Below are 20078 nucleotides of genomic sequence, written 5' to 3'. Positions count from 1 at the left end.
GCCTTCCACAGAAGATTTAACTATCTTGTTGTCACGTTCAAGAGATTTTAGAAGAGAATCATGAACATTTATTGAGGCTTTCATTTCTGTAGAAATACTAGTATTTATCAATGGCTAAGGATGATCGGCAATGTTAAATGTATCGGTCATATTTGAATGCATATACCCTATCAAATCAGAGACATTCTTCTTGTCTGGTGTCACTGCCTTTGGCTTGTTTTCTTCCTGTTCAATTTCTTAATCTGTGGCTTATCCCGATCTTGATCTCATTTCAGAACTAAAATTAACAAGGATATGTCTTGTAAGCATCTATCGAAGTAAAGCGGTGTTTTCCTTGTCAGTTTATTTATGATGCCTATATGATGCCTCTACAACCTTTCGAATCTTTAATAATAGTTTTCTCTGTAGCCATATCACTCCAGATACTATTTAAACCTCCATGTTTATTAAAATTAAAAACCTGATAATAAATTGTTCAAATAAGGCCTTCGAAAATAGTGGAATAAATTACTTTTGGAGTGTCAAGAACTCGTTGGAAGTACTTGATAAATTGCATGCTTATATTGGTGATTTTGAATCTGTTCAAAGTTTTGATTTTTCTACCCTGTATACCACATTGCCTCACATTCTCATTAAGAAAAAATTCACACACCTAATTAAATGGGCATTCAAAAAATCAGAATGTGAATATATATGTTCAAACTCTTTTAGGTCATTTTTTAGTAGCAATAAACAAAAAAACTATGTTAATTGGACATGCTTTGATACTATATATGCCCTTGAATTTTTACTAGATAACATTTTTGTTCGCTTTGGGGATTCCGTATATTGTCAGATTATCGGAATTCCAATGGGGACTAACTGTGCACCACTTATTGCTGACCTGTTTTTGTATTGTTATGAGTTACAATTTATGACAAAAATAAGCAAAGACCCATCGAAACAACATCTGATAAACAAATTTAATAATACTTTTAGATATTTGGATGATATTTTGACTCTCAATAATGACGACTTCAGTATGTATATTAATGAAATTTATCCTGTTGAACTTACTTTAAATAAAGCTAATACTCACACTGACCACTGCCCTTTTCTCGATCTTGATATCTATATCACTAATGGAAAGCTGAATACTAAAATTTATGATAAAAGGGATGATTTTTCATTTCCTATCGTTAATTATCCATTTTTAGATGGTGACGTTCCCTTGTCACCATCTTACGGTGTTTATATATTTCAACTTGTACGATTCGCTCGTGTATGTGACAATGTTTTAGATTTTAACGAGAGAAATTTATGTATTACTGAAAAATTATTACACCAGGGTTTTCGATATCACAAACTAGTCAAAACATTTACTAAATTTTATCATCGGTATAAAGACATTATTCGTAAATATAGCTCAACATGCAGACTTTTAATACGTTCAGGTATTTCACATCCAATTTTTTATGGTAATATTCTTTATAAAGCACAAAGGTGTCAGTATTCACCTCAGAAACTTACAAAACCTTTGAATAGACTTATTAAGAAGGGATATAATTACCATACTGTTGTCAAGTCATTAAAGATTGCATATTTTGGCGTTAATATTGAGTCATTGATAAGGTCTTTGCATCGGAACTAAACACATTTATTCTAAAAACAGTTGTTGGCATGACACGGGTTATGTTCTTCTCATATATGTTATGATGGTATGATACTAAACCCCTAACGGGAAGGATTGTGCCTGATGTTCATATGATGAAATCATAATCTTTCAGTCAGTTTAGTTGAAGTCTGGAGCTGGCATGTCAGTTAACTGCTAGTAGTCTGTTGTTATTTATGTATTATTGTCATTTTGTTCATTTTCTTTGGTTACATCTTCTGACATCAGACTCGGATTTCTCTTGAACTGAATTTTAATGTGCGTATTGTTATGCGTTTACTTTACTACATTGGTTAGAGGTATAGGGGGAGGGTTGAGATCTCACAAACATGTTTAACCCCGCGGCATTTTTGCGCCTGTCCCAAGTCAGGAGCCTCTGGCCTTTGTTAGTCTTGTATTATTTTAATTTTAGTTTCTTGTGTACAATTTGGAAATTAGTATGGCGTTCATTATCACTGGACTAGTATATATTTGTTTAGGGGCCAGCTGAAGGACGCCTCCGGGTGCGGGAATTTCTCGCTACATTGAAGACCTGTTGGTGACCCTCTGCTGTTGTTTTTTATTTGGGCCGGTTGTTGTCTCTTTGACACATTCCCCATTTCCATTCTCAATTTTATTATGCCTGATTGAAAACTCACCTGACATAAAGACAGATTTTACTGTTTCCGACAGATTCAACATATCCAATATATAGGCTGGTGTCCACCTAGCATAGTTTGTCCGATTGGTGATGAAAAATCAACGCAACATTGCAGCTATCATTTTCACATGTAAAAGCCACTACCCATTCCCTTCAGCCCTAATGTTCTGTAACAACATCTCAACTGCACGAAAAAACATATCTCGAAATGCAAAGGTTGGTGATAGTTTTCAAGAGTGTATTCTGAATTCTTCAAACAATGGCAACATATGTTTTTTAAAATTAGAAAAACAACCTGTGCAATACCTTCAGCGTTTTTGGGTGTTTCAGCAACTGAACTGTGACATACATTTGGTTTAATATTATTTAACGATTTTTGTCTTAACACCAATATTTTATAATGGTTATATTCTCCCACTGATAGATTATTGTTGTATTATTTTGAGTGGTTGTGCTAAAAATGAGCTAGTCAGAAAAATAAAATTGCAAAAAAGGGCTGCAAGACTTATTTTAGATGCTGATCCACTTTCATCATCAGCTCCACTGTTTAAACAGCTTGGATGGATGACAGTAGAGAACAGAATCTCATACCACAAATCAGTTTTGATGCATAAATGCCTTAAGAATGAAGCCCCTGTATATCTCACTGAAAAGTTTAAAGAAATGCCAGAAATAAACCAATATTGTTTGAGAAAAAATGCCTCTTGCAAAAATTTACAAGTTCCAAAAGCCAAAACAGAGCTTTATAAGAAATCTTTTATATATTCAGGATCTATTTTATGGAATAACTTACCAATATCCCTGAAAAAATCAACCTCAAGTACAAGCTCATTCAAATAAGATTTAAAAAATTACTTGATGGAACATTAAGTAGCTGTGCGTTTTTTATATGCATAATAATTTTATATGAATTTGGTTAAATATACTTACCATGAAATTACATTATATTATATAGAATATGTTTGCTTTCACAACATGTTCTCATCGCAATTAACTAGGTGATTAAAAATTACATCCATGAGATGTACTCACCTACGTCATAGTTCACCTGTGTAACATACACTAGCTTTAGTTTTAATTTTTGCGTTCAAGAGAACGCATGTTTCTCGTCGGCAAGGATTTTTAACAGTTTTACTGTTGAAAATCCTTATGTTTTTATAAAAGACATTATTTGTTTTCGGAATATCGGTATACGATTAATTTAATGTGAATCAGAATACAGCGCTTCTGCCAAGTTTCTGATATGCACGTTTTCGTCATTTTTACAGCTTACGAGTCTGGAAATACGACGACATAGAAAATGACCTTTGTTTAGCCGCCATTAAATCGGGTCCGAGGAAAGGCAGAATTTAGCTGTCAAAATCGGACATGTTACGTGAGTGCTACGTTTTTAAAAAGATATATTTTTAAACGGATGTTTTAAAATTTCCTTTTTCACGCTCAGCTGACCGGATTTTTCACTGCATTAGAGCAATGCTACGAAACGGGTCGAGTGTAAAGTTTGGATAAAGTCGATTGTTTACAATTTGCAGTCTGTACACGAGACTGTGTAAACACATCACTATATTAAAATCAGAATTGGTATTTTGACCAGATCTGATTGTTTTTCATGTGGAAAACGTCCGTATGGGAGCGTATACCACTATTGTCACTAGAACCTCAATTGGTTCGATTGTTTACAATTTGCAGTCTGTTACGTGTACACCGGGTACACGAGACTGTGTAAACACATAACTATTAAATCAGAATAGGTATTTTGACCAGATCTGATTATTTTAATGTGGATAACGTCCGTATGGGAGCGTATACCACTATTGTGACTAGAACCTCAATTGGTTCAATAAATTTCAATCAGAAAAGGGAATCTGCCCATTTCTGATTGTTTTATTTGGAAAACGTTCCATACAGGGAGCGTAGACCAACAGTGATACTGTTTTAACAGTTGATAAATACATCACAATCAGAATAGGGATTTTGCCCACAACTGATGATGTTTTTTTGGTTAACCTTCCATTCAGGGAACATAAACCATATTTATTGAAAATAAAACGTGCTCAATGGATCACTATAGACTTAAAATAGAATAGGGATTTTGCCCAAGTCTATTTGATTAATGTTGACATGTTTCATACAGGAAACATAGGAACTAGAACAACATGCATGATTTAGAATCTATAAGTTGCATTCATTATAATAAAATACAGATTTGATATCTTACATAAAATTAAATCATAACTATTTATTGATTGCACATTGATATTTATGGAGCATAGAATTGCACATGGATGATTGTTGCAAATAAAATAAATTAGAATCAGACTAGTGAATTTAAGTCCAGGTCTATCTGACTTTTCTAGACATCCTTCCACCCAGGGAACATTATGTCTACTTTTATTATATTTTAAAACAACACAAGCATAGCTAATATTTGGTTGCACATTGTTTTTTGTGATGAACCAACAGTTTAGTCAATTAACATATTTGATCATATTGAAAATATATTGAACAAGTGTCTGGAAATAGTCAAGACAGATATTAAAGACACTAAAATGATACATTGTTATCTAGTACAATACAAATGTGATTGTAGTTTAAGCATACCAATACATACTTCTTTTAAATATGTCCAGTTTAAATCAGGACAGTAATTCTAGAAGCCTGAAATATTTTTCCAGAACAGCAAATTGCTGTAAATATTTAATTATTTTTTTACTGATAAATAATTCTCCAATGCTCTAACAGACATGGAGACAGTAAGAATGGAGCACTGTTCTAAATACAGTTGATAGCTTGTGACAACTCTTTTTACTAATATTAAATTTCATGGTCAGTTTACTTATGACAAGAAGAACATGAATATTATAAGTATGAACTGCTATAACCAATTGTTTGTTTTTGTCGGCAGTAAGGAAACAAAGGCTTTTATATGTTTTTATGTAAACATTAGATTGTCTATTGAATAAAGAGTTTAGGGGATGCCATGATGCATTTCACAAAGACTCATTCAAGGTAATGGCTTATATATTGATTACATAATTCAGAGTGTACATTGCCAATGCATTTATTAAATATAATATGTACTAATTCTGTTTTGTTTTGAGTACACAAAAAAGAGGTGATAACGTAAGACTTAAGAGACTATCTTACCCTCACTATATGGGAATCACTGTCAAATTATACATATATCTTCCAATCATGAAAGCAAAAGGAGTTTGGATGTTCTTTTTAAGATAGAAAATTATGCCTTAATTTACATCTTAAGTTTTCTAAGCAATGCCAACAGATGGGCAAGTTTCTGCTATAAGGATTCATTCATTGGGTCTGTTTTATTCTTAATGTGAGATTGGTAGAACCCAACAGTTTATGCAATGGCTACACATTGTTTTTTCCTAGAGTTAAATATTGATTCAGAATTCTGAAGTATAGAGGACTCAAATATGCTGATTTATAGAAACAAGATTATCATTAATTTAGATCTTGTAAAAAAAAAAATTAGTAAAATATTGGTAAATAAATAAATAAGATTTAAAGCATTGTGGATGCAGGATTTATTTAAAATGCTAGACATGGTCTAGGAAATTGAAGTAGTTCTGAAGATTTGAAACTATCTATTATACAGCTCTTTATATAAACCTTTTATTTAGTCAGTCTTTACGAGATGCAGAAAAAAAGAAGAGGTTTTTTTTTTGGAGTAACACATGATGTACCAATATAAACATATAATATATATACATTTCAATTGGTTCTCAAATTTTAGCACCAGTGTAGAAGCAGTTAATCTAACAGCAAAATGTAGGAAAAGCAATGTATTTAAAAGACTGATTAATAGTTAGCAAATAGCTTTCAATAGTCTAAGAATAGTACATGGAAGTAAAATATAGTATGATAATTCCATGATTATATCAAATCAAATGCGAGACATTTTCTTAATATTATACCTAAATATTAAAATGTCACTGTTTATTTTTTATTTTTGCTCATTATAAGCATAAAGTTACAAAAATCTAGTCTGGTCAAAGTCAAGTTGTGTATTATCTATATGCAGGAAGGTTTTCCGAATGCATGTGATTTTAACCTCGGAATTGATGGTAATTATTCACTTTTCAATTTCCATATTACCAGCCAGAATAATATAAATATATAGCATAGAGTTAGTATCTTATGCAAGAATATGCTACACAAAATTGAAATGTGTTTATTTTAAACAATTACTTTGAATTTTGATTCAATTTTGTTTTGAAAGATGTGATTATTTAAATCACATTAATTTTGTTTTTGCCAAATCTGGGGACAAATGCAAAATTCTTCTGAGTGACTAAGTTAACCAAATGACTGGGTTGAAGTCACAAAATACTACCAAAAGCTGTTTGGTTGATATATATTGAATCATATCAGAATGTATAGGATTCAGATGAGGTGAACCAAGACAGAAATAAAATGAGCATTTTTGATAGTGAAACCATTTCTGAAATAACTAAGAACACTTAAGGATACTGCAAGTTAGTACAAGTGTTTTCCATATTGCCAAACAAGTGTTTTTTCTTTAAATACAACTATAGAACTATATTTGACAAGTTGCATTTTAGTATTTCTGATAGCGAAATAATTTCTGAAATTAATATAAACAATTATCAAGAGCAACATACAAGAGTAATGTTCATTATGTCAAATTTTTGTTTTCTTTAAATTTGGAACTGTACATGGCAAGATATTCTAGAAAGTTAACTGTTGTCAAATGTTAATTAGAAATATCAAAACATTTTATTTTAGACAGATTTTTCATAGCTGGAGAAAATCATCTGTTAGCATTCTTTTTGGACTTATAAGGACAACAATCATGGCTTTAATTCAGCTCAACATCCAAATGTTCTGTGGAAGCAGTATATCAATGAAAACATGTATACTGAAACTTTTCCACTGATTTGTCCATTTCTGTATTTTTTACACTTGAGTAGTCCAATACAATACAAAAATATTGGTCATGGTTGAAATGGTAGACATTGTATTCAAAGGTTCTACCACTCATAGAAATTTTATCAGATTTTTTAAATTTAGTCAGTTTAGAGAATTGTCATTATACAATAGTACAAGACTTCTCTTGATGAAAATATTTTATTCTAAATCTATAAAATATTAAAAGTAGTATATCTAGCAGAGAAGCAAATTCTCAGGGACTATAACTTTAAAAAAGTTTAAAGATTAATCCAGATTTAGCATAATCATGAAACAACTTTGGTTTGAGTCTTTAATAAACTTTGATTGTATTAAGGACACCTATTTACAAAGTATATTTTAATTGATTATAATTCTTTAATTAAGTGGAAAAGAATTTATTTCCAAAGATGTGATATTGATCAGGTTATCAAAAGATGACAGCAATCATATATTATCTGTTATTATATTAACATAGAGAAAACAATGGAAAGTTAAAGAAAGGTAATAATGTTTCCAAATAAACTTAAATTTCAAAGTGGAAAGTAATGAAATTAAGGTTGGATTAGTTCTTGTCGATTTGTACAAGCAACAAGAACAACCTATTCAGAAATAAATGCTTATTTACTGTTGCATAAATATTACAACACATTTAGCTCATAATGAAGGAGCTTTAATATAATTATTTCTATACTGACCTGCAGATTATTTATTCATCAGATATAGAAAGATGGGGTATATATACATGTGAGTGCCATTGAGACAACTCTACATCAAGTCTATTAATTTTGCATACTTGTATTTATACAATCTGCAAAGTTTGCCATTGATACATATAGTTATGCAGCATAGCTTCATTGTATAATAAATTAAGTAATTTCGGTTTTTACTAATATCCGTATTTACAAAATTTAATGGAGTTATTTTTAAAAAAAATTTCACATAATTTTTTATATGTTGAAATTGTATGTGTGTGAGAGAATTTATCCTCCACCAAATGAAATACTGCTTGTTAATCAGTAAATATTCTATATAATATAATGTAATTTCATGGTAAGTATATTTAACCAAATTCATATAAAATGGTAATTTTTGAAATCTCAAGAAGAGATTTTATATGAATTTATAGGGTTAAATATACTTACCACAATCCACCACCACCCCTGGAATAAATTCAGTTTTTTGTTCACTTAATTGAAATTATTCAATTAAACGACAAATTAAAACTAAAGCTAGTGTATGTTACACAGGTGAACTATGACGTAGGTGAGTACATCTCATGGATGTAATTTTTAATCACCTAGTTAATTGCGATGAGAACATGTTGTGAAAGCAAACATATTCTATATAATATAATGTAATTTCATGGTAAGTATATTTAACCCTATAAATTCATATAAAATCTCTTCTTGAGATTTCAAAAATTACCATTTTCACACACTTACTCAAACTTATGATATTGTTGATGCCAATACTATACATGTCATATATGAATTTGTAACTTTTACCTGTTTTGAAAATTGTATATTTCATAACAATTTTTAATTTCATTATTCATGTATGTGTGTCTGTTTGATATTTTGTAATTGTTTGTTATATTTCATTGTATTTTATGAGGACCTCAGGGAAGATTAGCTTTACAGCTAACTGTGTAACCCTCTTTAAATAAAGAATTATTATTATATTATTATTATTAATTGAAGAATGCTTTTACATTAAACAAAAGAGCCATGAGAGCTTGCCTCATATACCAAAGTTCATCCTCAAACACGTCTAGAATAAATTATTTTTTACATTTGGGCAACAGCATACAATTAATTGTCAAATGTTTGCACAGCATATTGTTGACCAGCAGGTTTTGACATATCTAAACATTGTTCCATAGTTGTAAATACTATTGCCATGTCGAGGCATGGCATCTATAACTGGAGCATAGGCCTCAGTCGAAATTTCAGATTAAGCTTTTTGTAAGAACCGGTCCAAAATGGAACAATTTGTTGTGTGATTTCGGAAGAAAATGGAATCGAATCTAAGTTTTGTCTCGAAAGAAGTCACAGATATACCAAAGACAGGAAAGATATATCTTGGTTTTCGATTAAACAAGACTCAATCTTCCCATAAACATTAGAATAACGAGCAGGTTCATAACGCTCTATTGGCTTGTCGAAAGGTAAACATGCCATAAGATTGGTATTCGAATCATTCAACGTCAAAGATCTTTCTATTCCCCGTTTAACCTTTATGGAACTCATGTGGGCGTTTGATGATTCGTTTTGATACTGGAATACAACTCTAGCCATCAAGTGAAATGTTTGTTTACCATCGATTGTTTCAGCATTTAAGTCAATATTTTCTGCTCCCTCCTGTATAATATGGCCACCTTTTCTAAATACAGCAATACCATTAGGTAAATGTCTGGGATTCTGTCTATTTCCAAATTTGCTAAACTAGTCCGATATCTACATACTTCAGAATAGGATGCACAAAAACCGTGAGAGTTTGGAATTTCAATATTTTTTTTAGATCCAAACTTATTGTGTAATTGTAATGCCAAAGCAAGATGAAATAGGGTTAACAGGTTTATGTCTAATGCAAGTATGCATTCTGTTATTGCCAGGAATTTTCGCAGTTTGTTGATAGGAGGTTTAGAAAGATTATACTACAATCTTTCATTATGAGCATCAGAATAATGAGGAGTTACATTTCATATTCATTGAATTAAATGCAAAGTTAAAAATCCTCATTAAAGTTAATTCATAAGAAATACTGACTTGGAATGGCTTAGAAACTTTACAATAGGAAGTTTAAAACATTTGAATTCGGAAAATCATTAAATTATCATTGTAATCTAAATTTACAAATGTTGTAACCCCTTCATTTAAATAATACAGAGTGTGCTTTCCCTAAACTGAGTGCAAATGAACAAAATTAAGAAAAAAGAGAAAAAGTATAAAATGCAAAATCATATGTCAAAAGACAAAAAAAGTAACAAAATTGAAATTTTGTCTCATCTTGAAATTTAACAAAAAAATCCAAATGTCTTTTTTCTTTCCATTTTATAAAAAAATTGCATCGCATGAAATGCCTACGACCAGGCAAAAAAGCTAGCTTAAGGTATTGGCTTTGCGAAAAAATCGTTTTTAGCCTGCAGGTATGCCGGTCCATTAAAGTCTTAAAATAAGCACCTTTTTCTTGATCTCATCCCACTTATAGTCATAAAAACCAAATATTGCAAAGGCAAATGTCCTATATAAAAAGCGCAAATGTCCTATGATTTAAAGCCGATCCTATGAAAAAAGGCAAACGTCCAACGCCGAGTTTATTCAATGGGACCTTTAAACTCTTCTAAGAGAAATCTATCACTCATTGATTAATTTACCTGCACAAAAAATTGAACTGTCATTGAAAAAAAGTACTTATCCCAATACTAAATAAGGACTCACAAAACTGGTCCGAGACCACAATTGTCGTCCCTTGATTTTTGTTGTCCACAAATATAGTCCCTACTGTTGACAGTGGGTTACTTGCCATTAATTTTTATACCCCTTCCAAATTTATTTCTCCATGTTTAATGCCTCAAATTGCAAGTCGAGGGGTGAAATTACTCTGTAAAAAAATTTGGGTCCAGAATTTTAAAGGAAAGTAGTGATTTGGTCCAGCTAAAAAGGGTTAAAAATTAGCACTTCGGAAGCTGTCAAAGATTTCAAGACGCCCTAAAAATAAAATTGTCCATATTTTGAGTAAGAGCCGATGGAATTTTCTGTAATTTTGATATAATTTGTCTCAAAAGTAGTACAACACACTGTAAAAATTTCATTGAGAAAGCGCAGGTGGGATTTTTTAAATTTTCATTTATGTTCTAAAAGAAATGCACTACAAAATAAGAAGTCAATTGTTCATGAACAGTTGAAAGGTATTTCCTTTTTTCTTTTATTAATTGCCTTCTTAGTTAAAAAATGTATGGTTTCTAAGGACTTTTATGTTCATAACAAGTGGTTGCTAAGGACAAAAATCATTCCTAAGGATAGAAATATTACTACCAGTATTAAAAATGTCATATGTACTATTCATAGTATTCAAAGTTAAAAAAATAAGTGATTGCTAAGGACTTATATGTCGTTGCTGGGGACAAAAATTTCATTTCCAGTATTAAAAATTTTATATTTATATTATTCATAGCCTTCTAAGTTAATATGGTTGCTAAGGTGTATTATGTCGTTGTTAGGGACTTGACCTCTGACCTTGACTTAAATTTGAAGATCTTATGCTGAACATTTTTGCATTTCAAAGTTTCTTTCTATCTCTAACCACTTTTGAGTTATAAGCAAACAATCATCATTTCGGACCCAAAAACAGTTTTGGTGCCCTAGTTCCATAACATTTCGTCCAATAATTTTGAACCCAACATAACAAATGTAGATCTCTACAAGACACACATTTTCTCTGTTACATTTTATCAGCTATCTTTTACGGTTATTAAGTAAATCCGATAACAAGCTAAGGTCAAAATCTAGGTCATGACCTTGACCTTTGACCTTAAGTCAATTTTCATGGTCACGTGAATTGATGATCATTGGTGATGATCCTAGGTCTCTGAGTTTTAGTGGCCAACCAATATTGGTTAATTTTCAAAGGGGCATAACCCTTCCAATGAGTCTTTGAATCTTTTTTATCCAAATTTAAGGAAGAACCAGGGTCTGTTCCTGAACAAATTCCACCCTTTGTTGTTGTTTTTATGCCCCACCTACGATAGTAGAGGGGCATTATGTTTTCTGGTCTGTGCGTCCGTTCGTCCGTCTGTTCGTTCGTCCGTTCGTCCGTTCGTCCCGCTTCAGGTTAAAGTTTTTGGTCGAGGTAGTTTTTGATGAAGTTGAAGTCCAATCGACTTCAAACTTGGTACACATGTTCCCTATGATATGATCTTTCTAATTTTAATGCCAAATTAGAGATTTTACCCCAATTTCACGGTCCATTGAACATGGAAAATGATAGTGCGAGTGGGGCATTTGTGTACTGAGGACACATTCTTGTTTTTACCTATTATGGTTATGGAGTTAGAATGATAAGGTTTTCGGTGTTAGGGGAGATAACTGCTATAAAGGAAATGTAACGGGGTTGTGCCCTCATCACAAGATAGCTTTTGGTCAACCAATACTAGATACCTAATATCATTTCAACATGTCGCATACTTTTTTGGGGAAATTTTTTTAAAGTTTGGCAGAAAGAATTATAATAATAATCAGAAGAAATACAGTAAGGTCTTTCCTTATAGAAATTGGAAAGACCTTAATGATTGTGGTCTCGGACCAAACTGCATGTGGTGTTGTATTTATACAATATCAATTATACATTTTTAATGTGTTCAATATAAACACTGATTTAAAAATTTAAAGTGTTCTTATCAAATATTCATTATTTTACCTATTAAAATTTGCCTTTTTTTTTTTAGTGTTTGACAAATAAAAACTTGAATATTATTATTTTTGAATTAAGGTCGTCATAAATGTATTCTATAATTGAACAACAACAAAAACCTGCAAATTCATTGGAAAAATACAAAAAATGTGTCAGATATAAACTTTTTATTATTAATCAGATTTTATATTGAACAGATAGGAAATATAGAAATAATATTGCATACAGTTTATGTAAGTTTATAGAAGAATTTCAATAAAAAAAAAAAAGATAATTTTTTGGTCTTGTGAATTAATCAATGAGTGATAAATTCAATAGGACAAATGAACTGCCAAAAGTTTAAATGGGCAGGTAACTATTTATATATTTTGTGTGCAAGTTGTAATGTTGTACACATTATAATTTGTACAGATTTTTTGTACAAGTTATCAGTGTTTTATGACCTGCTGAACACAAATGGATGATGCATTAGCACACAGTCTTTTATTTCACATATTTCTGTCTTATTTTCACAACTTCGTGATACAGCTTAATACTGAGCATTGATACAAATACATTATAAGACAACAAAATGACTTTGTATGGACATGAATATGGTATTAGGAGAAAAATAAAACTAGAATTTATACCATTCAGGTATCCTCATTTCCAGTTTGAAGACAAGGATAATAGCACTAAATGTTAGGTTGAAGTACATTGTAATTTGAATTAGAACATTATACTGGTACATTTTATAAGATAAACCTGTAGCACATGTTGCAAGAAGGTATGTGTTAAAAAACTTATAACTTGTACAAAAACCCTGTATAAATTATAATTTGTACAGTACAACTTACATCTTGTACACAACATATATATATCTTTATTTTGTCAAACCTTTGCAATTACAATGGTATACAGACACTACATGACATCAATAATACAGACATAAATACATGAATACACAGAGCAAAATATGTACACTATTTACAATTATACTGATAGAATTTAGCTAGGAGGGCACACATGAGAATTTATAAATCTAATGAAAGTACACAGCTTTCTCAATTTAGATTTTATATTTTAATTCATAATTTTCTTAAATATAATTATATTTGGACGATTTACATATTTTTTATCAATACATTCGTTTTTTTTACTGACATCTCTGTGCACATCATAATATAATGATACTCATCGCCAAGATCTTTAGAGTTACTTAATTTACAATTTCGTCTATCTCTCTGAATATTTGTCCATCTCCCTATCTCAATGGGTAATTTATGGTTGATGGTTCTAAATTTGCATAAAGCATAAATATCACGAAATTTGAAATATCAAAATAGTTCTCAAACCCAAAAGTATCCTTAAAAATTCGATAATTTAATGTCTTCGAACATGCTTGCTCATTTGAAAACCATGTTTGTTGAAACTGATCTTGGAGTGATGTTCTGATTGTATTCTTTAACCAAATGTCACTAATACATGTTTGAGATAACCACACAAAAGATAATCTGGTTTCATTAAAAATGGATTCAACATGGTTTAACCAACTAAACTTTACATCATTTTCATTTGACAGCTTAAACAGTAGTTTATAAATGATGGCTGATAATTTAGTCGGTTTACCACATATATACTAATTTCACCCAAAATGATACCATACGGACTTTAATGTTCTTCTCATATATTTTATGATAGTATGATACTAAACCCCTAACGGGAGGGATTGTGCCTGATATTCATATGATGAAGGCATAATCTTTCAATTTGTTTAATTGAGGTCTGGAGCTTGCATGTCAGTTAACTGCTAGTAGTCTGTTGTTATTTATGTATTATTGTCATTTTATTTATTTTCTTTTGTTACATCTTCTGACATCTGACTCGGACTTCTCTTGAACTGAATTTTAATGTGCGTATTGTTATGAGTTTACTTTTCTACATTGGCTAGAGGTATAGGGAGAGGGTTGAGATCTAATAAACATGTTTAACTCCGCCACAATTTTGCACCTGTCCCAAGTCAGGAGCCTCTGGCCTTTGTTAGTCTTGTATGATTTTTAATTTTAGTTTCTTGTGTATAATTCGGAGTTTAGTATGACGTCCATTATCACCGTACTAGTATACATATTTTTAAGGGGCCAGCTGAAGGATGCATAAGCGGTGCAGGAGTTTCTTGCTACATTGAAGACCCATTGGTGGCCTTTGGCTGTTGTCTGCTCTATGGTCGGGTTGTTGTCGCTTTGACACATTCCCCATTTCCTTTCTCAATTTTATTTACTATCTTAATTGATTGGATGTCGTCCAATGTAATTTCTTTTTGGTACATTAATGACTACTAATTTGTTTAAAGTATCATTTAGCATGTTTAGTGTATTCTCTTGTTGATAAAGACCTTTTGTTTAAAGAGGAAATAAAAACAACAGGTTTTAAAAAAAATAATAATGAATCATTTTCTGATGGTAAAGTGCTGAAATGGGTTTAATATCTTTTAGTGCTACAGTATCTGATTTTTTCCCGCTCAAATGTCCTTCCCCTTCTTCATGGATTCCTTACAACTCAGCGGTCTTGGGTTCACATGTTACTTTTCTTTTTTTTTTAAGAAAGCAACCTGCTTTTTTCTGGGGATAATAAATCAATGTGTAATGGATTTCTCTTAGAAGAGTTTAAAGATAGCTATTGTATATCATCTGGTTGGCATAATTGTTTTCTTTCAGAAATTAAAGTTATATAATAGAACAGATATTTATTGTAGTCTTTATAACAATTTACAGGTTTATCCAGATTCTGGTCCAGAAAAAGGAGGTACTAACATAACTATAAGTAACATTGGAATTGGTTATCCAGGAGACAACGTAACAGTAAAAGTAAATGGTATAAAATGTATTGAGGCAAAGGTTGAAAAAGAAAATGTGTGAGTTTTATACTAAGTTCAAAAACATGTGTGCTGCATACCAATAAAATTATTTGTTGTTATAATTTCACTATGGTTGTATATGTTTACCTTTCAAAAAAACTTATAAGAATCCTGACTTTTTGATTAATACACAGACATGCTTATACTGTGTTCCTAATTAGACTTATCATCAGAAATCATTTTTTTTTTATTAAAGCCAAATCAAAAACAAATTTGAAAGTTATAGAAAAGTGTGTTAATTAATCTGGCAAAGGACATCCATGAAGGTAGAAAAGTTTAAGTGCTTTGAAACTTTGATCTCTATTGTACATCCAACCATAGGGTTATTTCACAAAGACAACGAAAAGGTACTTTTATTCCGGTTCTTCAAAATGACATAAACTCACATGAAAAAACTATAAATTTATTGGAAGTAAGTACAGCTGATAGGTCCATCATCTAAGATGGCCACCAGCGAGGGACTTAGTTTACCAAAGGACCCTATGGGAAATACATACAAATGTCTTCTTTTAGAGAACCACTGAATGGAATGAAACAAAACATAGCATGAATGTTACTTATAAGGTGCTGACCAAGTGTTGTGACTTTGTAGCTGTTCCATCATCCAAGATGGCCACCAGCTGGGGTCTAAGTTTATCATACGACCCTATGGGAAATACATGCAAATGTCTTCTTTTAGAGAACCACTGAATGGAATGAAACCAAACGTTAACATACCACGAATGTTACTTATAAGGTGCTGCCCAAGTGTTGTGACTTTGTAGACGTCCCATCATCCAAGATAGCCACCAGTTGGGGTCTAAGTTTATCATATGACCCTATGGGAAATACATACTAATGTCTTCTTTTAGAGAACCACTGAATGGAATGAAACCAAACGTTAACATACCACGAATGTTACTTATAAGGTGCTGCCCAAGTGTTGTGACTTTGTAGCCGTCCCATCATCCAAGATAGCCACCAGTTGGGGTCTAAGTTTATCATATGACCCTATGGGAAATACATACAAATGTCTTCTTTTAGAGAACCACTGAATGGAATGAAACCAAACGTTAACATACCACGAATGTTACTTATAAGGTGCTGCCCAAGTGTTGTGACTTTGTAGCCGTCCCATCATCCAAGATAGCCACCAGTTGGGGTCTAAGTTTATCATATGACCCTATGGGAAATACATACAAATGTCTTCTTTTAGAGAACCACTGAATGGAATGAAACCAAACGTTAACATACCACGAATGTTACTTATAAGGTGCTGCCCAAGTGTTGTGACTTTGTAGCCGTCCCATCATCCAAGATAGCCACCAGTTGGGGTCTAAGTTTATCATATGACCCTATGGGAAATACATACAAATGTCTTCTTTTAGAGAACCACTGAATGGAATGAAACCAAACATACCACGAATGTTACTTATAAGGTGCTGCCCAAGTGTTGTGACTTTGTAGCCGTCCCATCATCCAAGATAGCCACCAGTTGGGGTCTAAGTTTATCATATGACCCTATGGGAAATACATGCAAATGTCTTCTTTTAGAGAACCACAAAATGGAATGAAACCAAACATAGCATGAATGTTCCTTATGAAATGCTGACCATGTGTTATGACTTTGTAGCTGTTCCATCATCCATGATGGCCACCAGCTGGGGTCTAAGTTTATCATACGACCCTATGAGAAATACATGCAAATGTCTTCTTTTAGAGAACCACAAAATGGAAAGAAACCAATCATAGCATGAATGTTCCTTATAAGGTGCTGACCAAGTGTTGTAACTTTGTAGCCGATCTATCATCCAAGATAGCTACTAGTGGGGGACTAAATTTAACAAAGGACACCATGAGAAACACATACAAATGTCTTCTTTTAGAAAACCACAGAATGGAATGCAATATTAAACCAAATTTAATCTTTTTTGATATGATTTAAAAAACCCAAGTAGAGTCAGGTGAGTGATACAGGCTCTTGAGAGCCTGTACTGGTGGTTTCCCACCAAAAACCAAATTTGGCCTCAATCATTTGTTAAGTATCTTTTATGATTGTTATCTTATTTTTTCAAATGATTTAAAAAAAACCAAGTAGATTCAGGTGAGCGACAATCAAGAGCCTCTAGTTTATTTTCAGAATCATATAAACATTTCCTTCAGCCAACCACTAAAGAAAGGATTAGTTGGGTTTGTTTTATGAGGGGGGAGAGGGAGGATAATGTCCTAATGCTTTTGTAATTGGGAGCCAAAAAGATCATTTTTTTTGGTTCATAGAAAATGAAATGGTTCAAAGACAATATTAGTTTGTTATAAGTGCATAGATCTGAAGTTTTAGCACAAGGTTTCATACCACAAGAGAAGGGTTGTGTATTTTTTTCGGGTTATTATCATAGCTGTTTGTAATGAGGGGCCAGATAGCTGTAGTGTAATTAGGGACCAGAAAGTGGGCATAACAATTGTTTGTCTGGTTAATATAATGGGTTCTTTGATATTTTGAATTTAAGTGTGTAGTAGTATTTTAGATTTTTGGTCTTGTTATCAAATTTGTCCATTTGAGTTTTTAAGGGTCCACAAATTAAGTTTGTTGGTTTACTTCAATATTAATTCTTGGGGTTCTTTGATATACTGAATTCAAACCATGTATTTATAATTTGGTCATTGGACCATAATTTGTAAATGTTCAATTCTGAATCAGTAAGTACTTAGACCATATTCAATCTGTTCAAAAAACCATGCTATATCAAGTATTTAACCAGAATCATAACTTAGAGCTGTATTGCACAATTGTTAGTGATTTTAAATTAGGTCTTATAGTTAAGAATAGATTAACCCCGCCACATAAATCATGTATGTGCCTGTTCAAGTCAAGAGCCTGTAATTCAGTGATTGGGTCTTTTGTTTATATCGTTACATATTTGTTTTTCTTTCATTTTTAGCTCACCTGGCCCAAAGGGCCAAGTGAGCTTTTCCCATCACTTTGCGTCCGGCGTCTGTCGTCGTTAACTTTTACAAAAATCTTCTCCTCTGAAACTAGAGTGGGGTGCTCATTTTCGCCATATCTTTCCATGTTTTCTACAGTTTATGTTCAGGTCTATATGTTTTTGAAGTATACTGATATTTCTATATGAAGATAACTTCAAATGCAAAACATTCCTAAGCTTGAAAACATGTTTGTTTGAAAATAATCATCTGTAAAGTTAGATTAAAGGGTGTTTGAAATTTCCAGAAGTTTTGTAAATGGGGGACACATATTCGTCGTTTTTACACATCTATTCAAAACCAAATAATTGCAGCTTTATATATCATTTATAAAATAAATTTCATTATAGATGAACAGCAGACATTTCTAAGGTGTAAAAAACAGAAATTTAGGGCAATAAGTCAAAAAATTACTAAGAAAAAAATCTTTGAAAATCCTGTTTTTCATTCAGGAAATTGACTGAAAATCGTTGTACTTTTTTCGATCTTTTGCAGTAAGTGCCGTAATTTTGATTAAGTTTAAAAAATAATCATATTTGGTTTAAAATTATAATTTATCGGCATATTTCTTCCATTTCAGCCATCCTTTGAAGTGTTGACACCTCAAAATCATAAAACGGCGAAATTGTGTCCCTGGCAATTATGGGCCCCCCACTCTACTTTAAACCAAACTTGGCCACAATCATCATTGGGGTATCTAGTTTAAAAAATGTGTCCGATGACCCGGCCAACCAACCAAGATGGCCGCCATGGCTAAAAATAGAACATAGGGATAAAATGCAGTTTTTGGCTCATAACTCAAAAACCAAAGCATTTAGAGCAAGTAAGATTAACAAATAAGTCAACATGACTGAAATGGTCAGTTGACCCCTTTAGGAGTTATTGCCCTTTATAGTCAATTTTTAACCATTTTTCGTAAATCTTAGTAATCTTTTACAAAAGTCTTCTCCTCTGAAACTACTAGGCCAAATTAAACCAAACTTGGCCACAATCATCATTGGGGTATCTAGTTGAAAAAATGTGTGGCGTGACCCGGCCAACCAACCAAGATGGCCGCCATGGCTAAAAATAGAACATAGGGATAAAATGCAGATTTTGGCTTATAACTCAAAAACCAAAGCATTTAGAGCAAATCTGACATGGGGTAAAATTGTTTATCAGGTCAAGATCTATGTGCCATGAAATTTTCAGATGAATCGGACAACCTGTTGTTAGGTTGCTGCCCCTGAATTGGTAATTTTAAGGAAATTTTGCTGTTTTTGGTTATTATCTTGAATATTATTATAGATAGAGATAAAGGGAAAACAGCAATAATGTTCAGCAAAGTAAGACCTAAAAATAAGTGAACATGAACGAAATGGTCAGTTGACCCCTTTAGGAGTTATTGCCCTTTATAGTCAATTTTGAACCATTTTTCGTAAATCTTAGTAATCTTTTACAGAAATCTTCTGCTCTGAAAATACTCGGCCAAATTAAACCAAACTTGGCCACAATCATCATTGGGGTATCTAGTTTAAAAAATGTGTGGTGTGACCCGGCCAACCAACCAAGATGGCCGCCACAGCTAAAAATAGAACATAGGGGTA

General features: G+C 32.1%; 1 protein-coding gene across 1 annotated transcript in view; it reads left to right on the top strand.

Moving 5' to 3' along the window:
• Positions 1-20078, top strand: part of LOC139514520 (plexin-A4-like) — a 192242-nt gene that overhangs the window by 122250 nt on the left and 49914 nt on the right. The window contains exon 12 of the mRNA XM_071303881.1: positions 15389-15528. Coding sequence (XP_071159982.1) covers positions 15389-15528 — 140 coding nt within the window. The remainder of the gene's footprint in view (positions 1-15388; positions 15529-20078) is intronic.

Source organism: Mytilus edulis, chromosome 1 (genome assembly GCF_963676685.1).
Source record: "Mytilus edulis chromosome 1, xbMytEdul2.2, whole genome shotgun sequence".
Taxonomy (NCBI): Eukaryota; Metazoa; Mollusca; class Bivalvia; order Mytilida; family Mytilidae; genus Mytilus; species Mytilus edulis.
The sequence above is the reverse complement of the archived record's forward strand: the minus strand, read 5'-3'. Positions and strand labels throughout refer to the sequence as shown.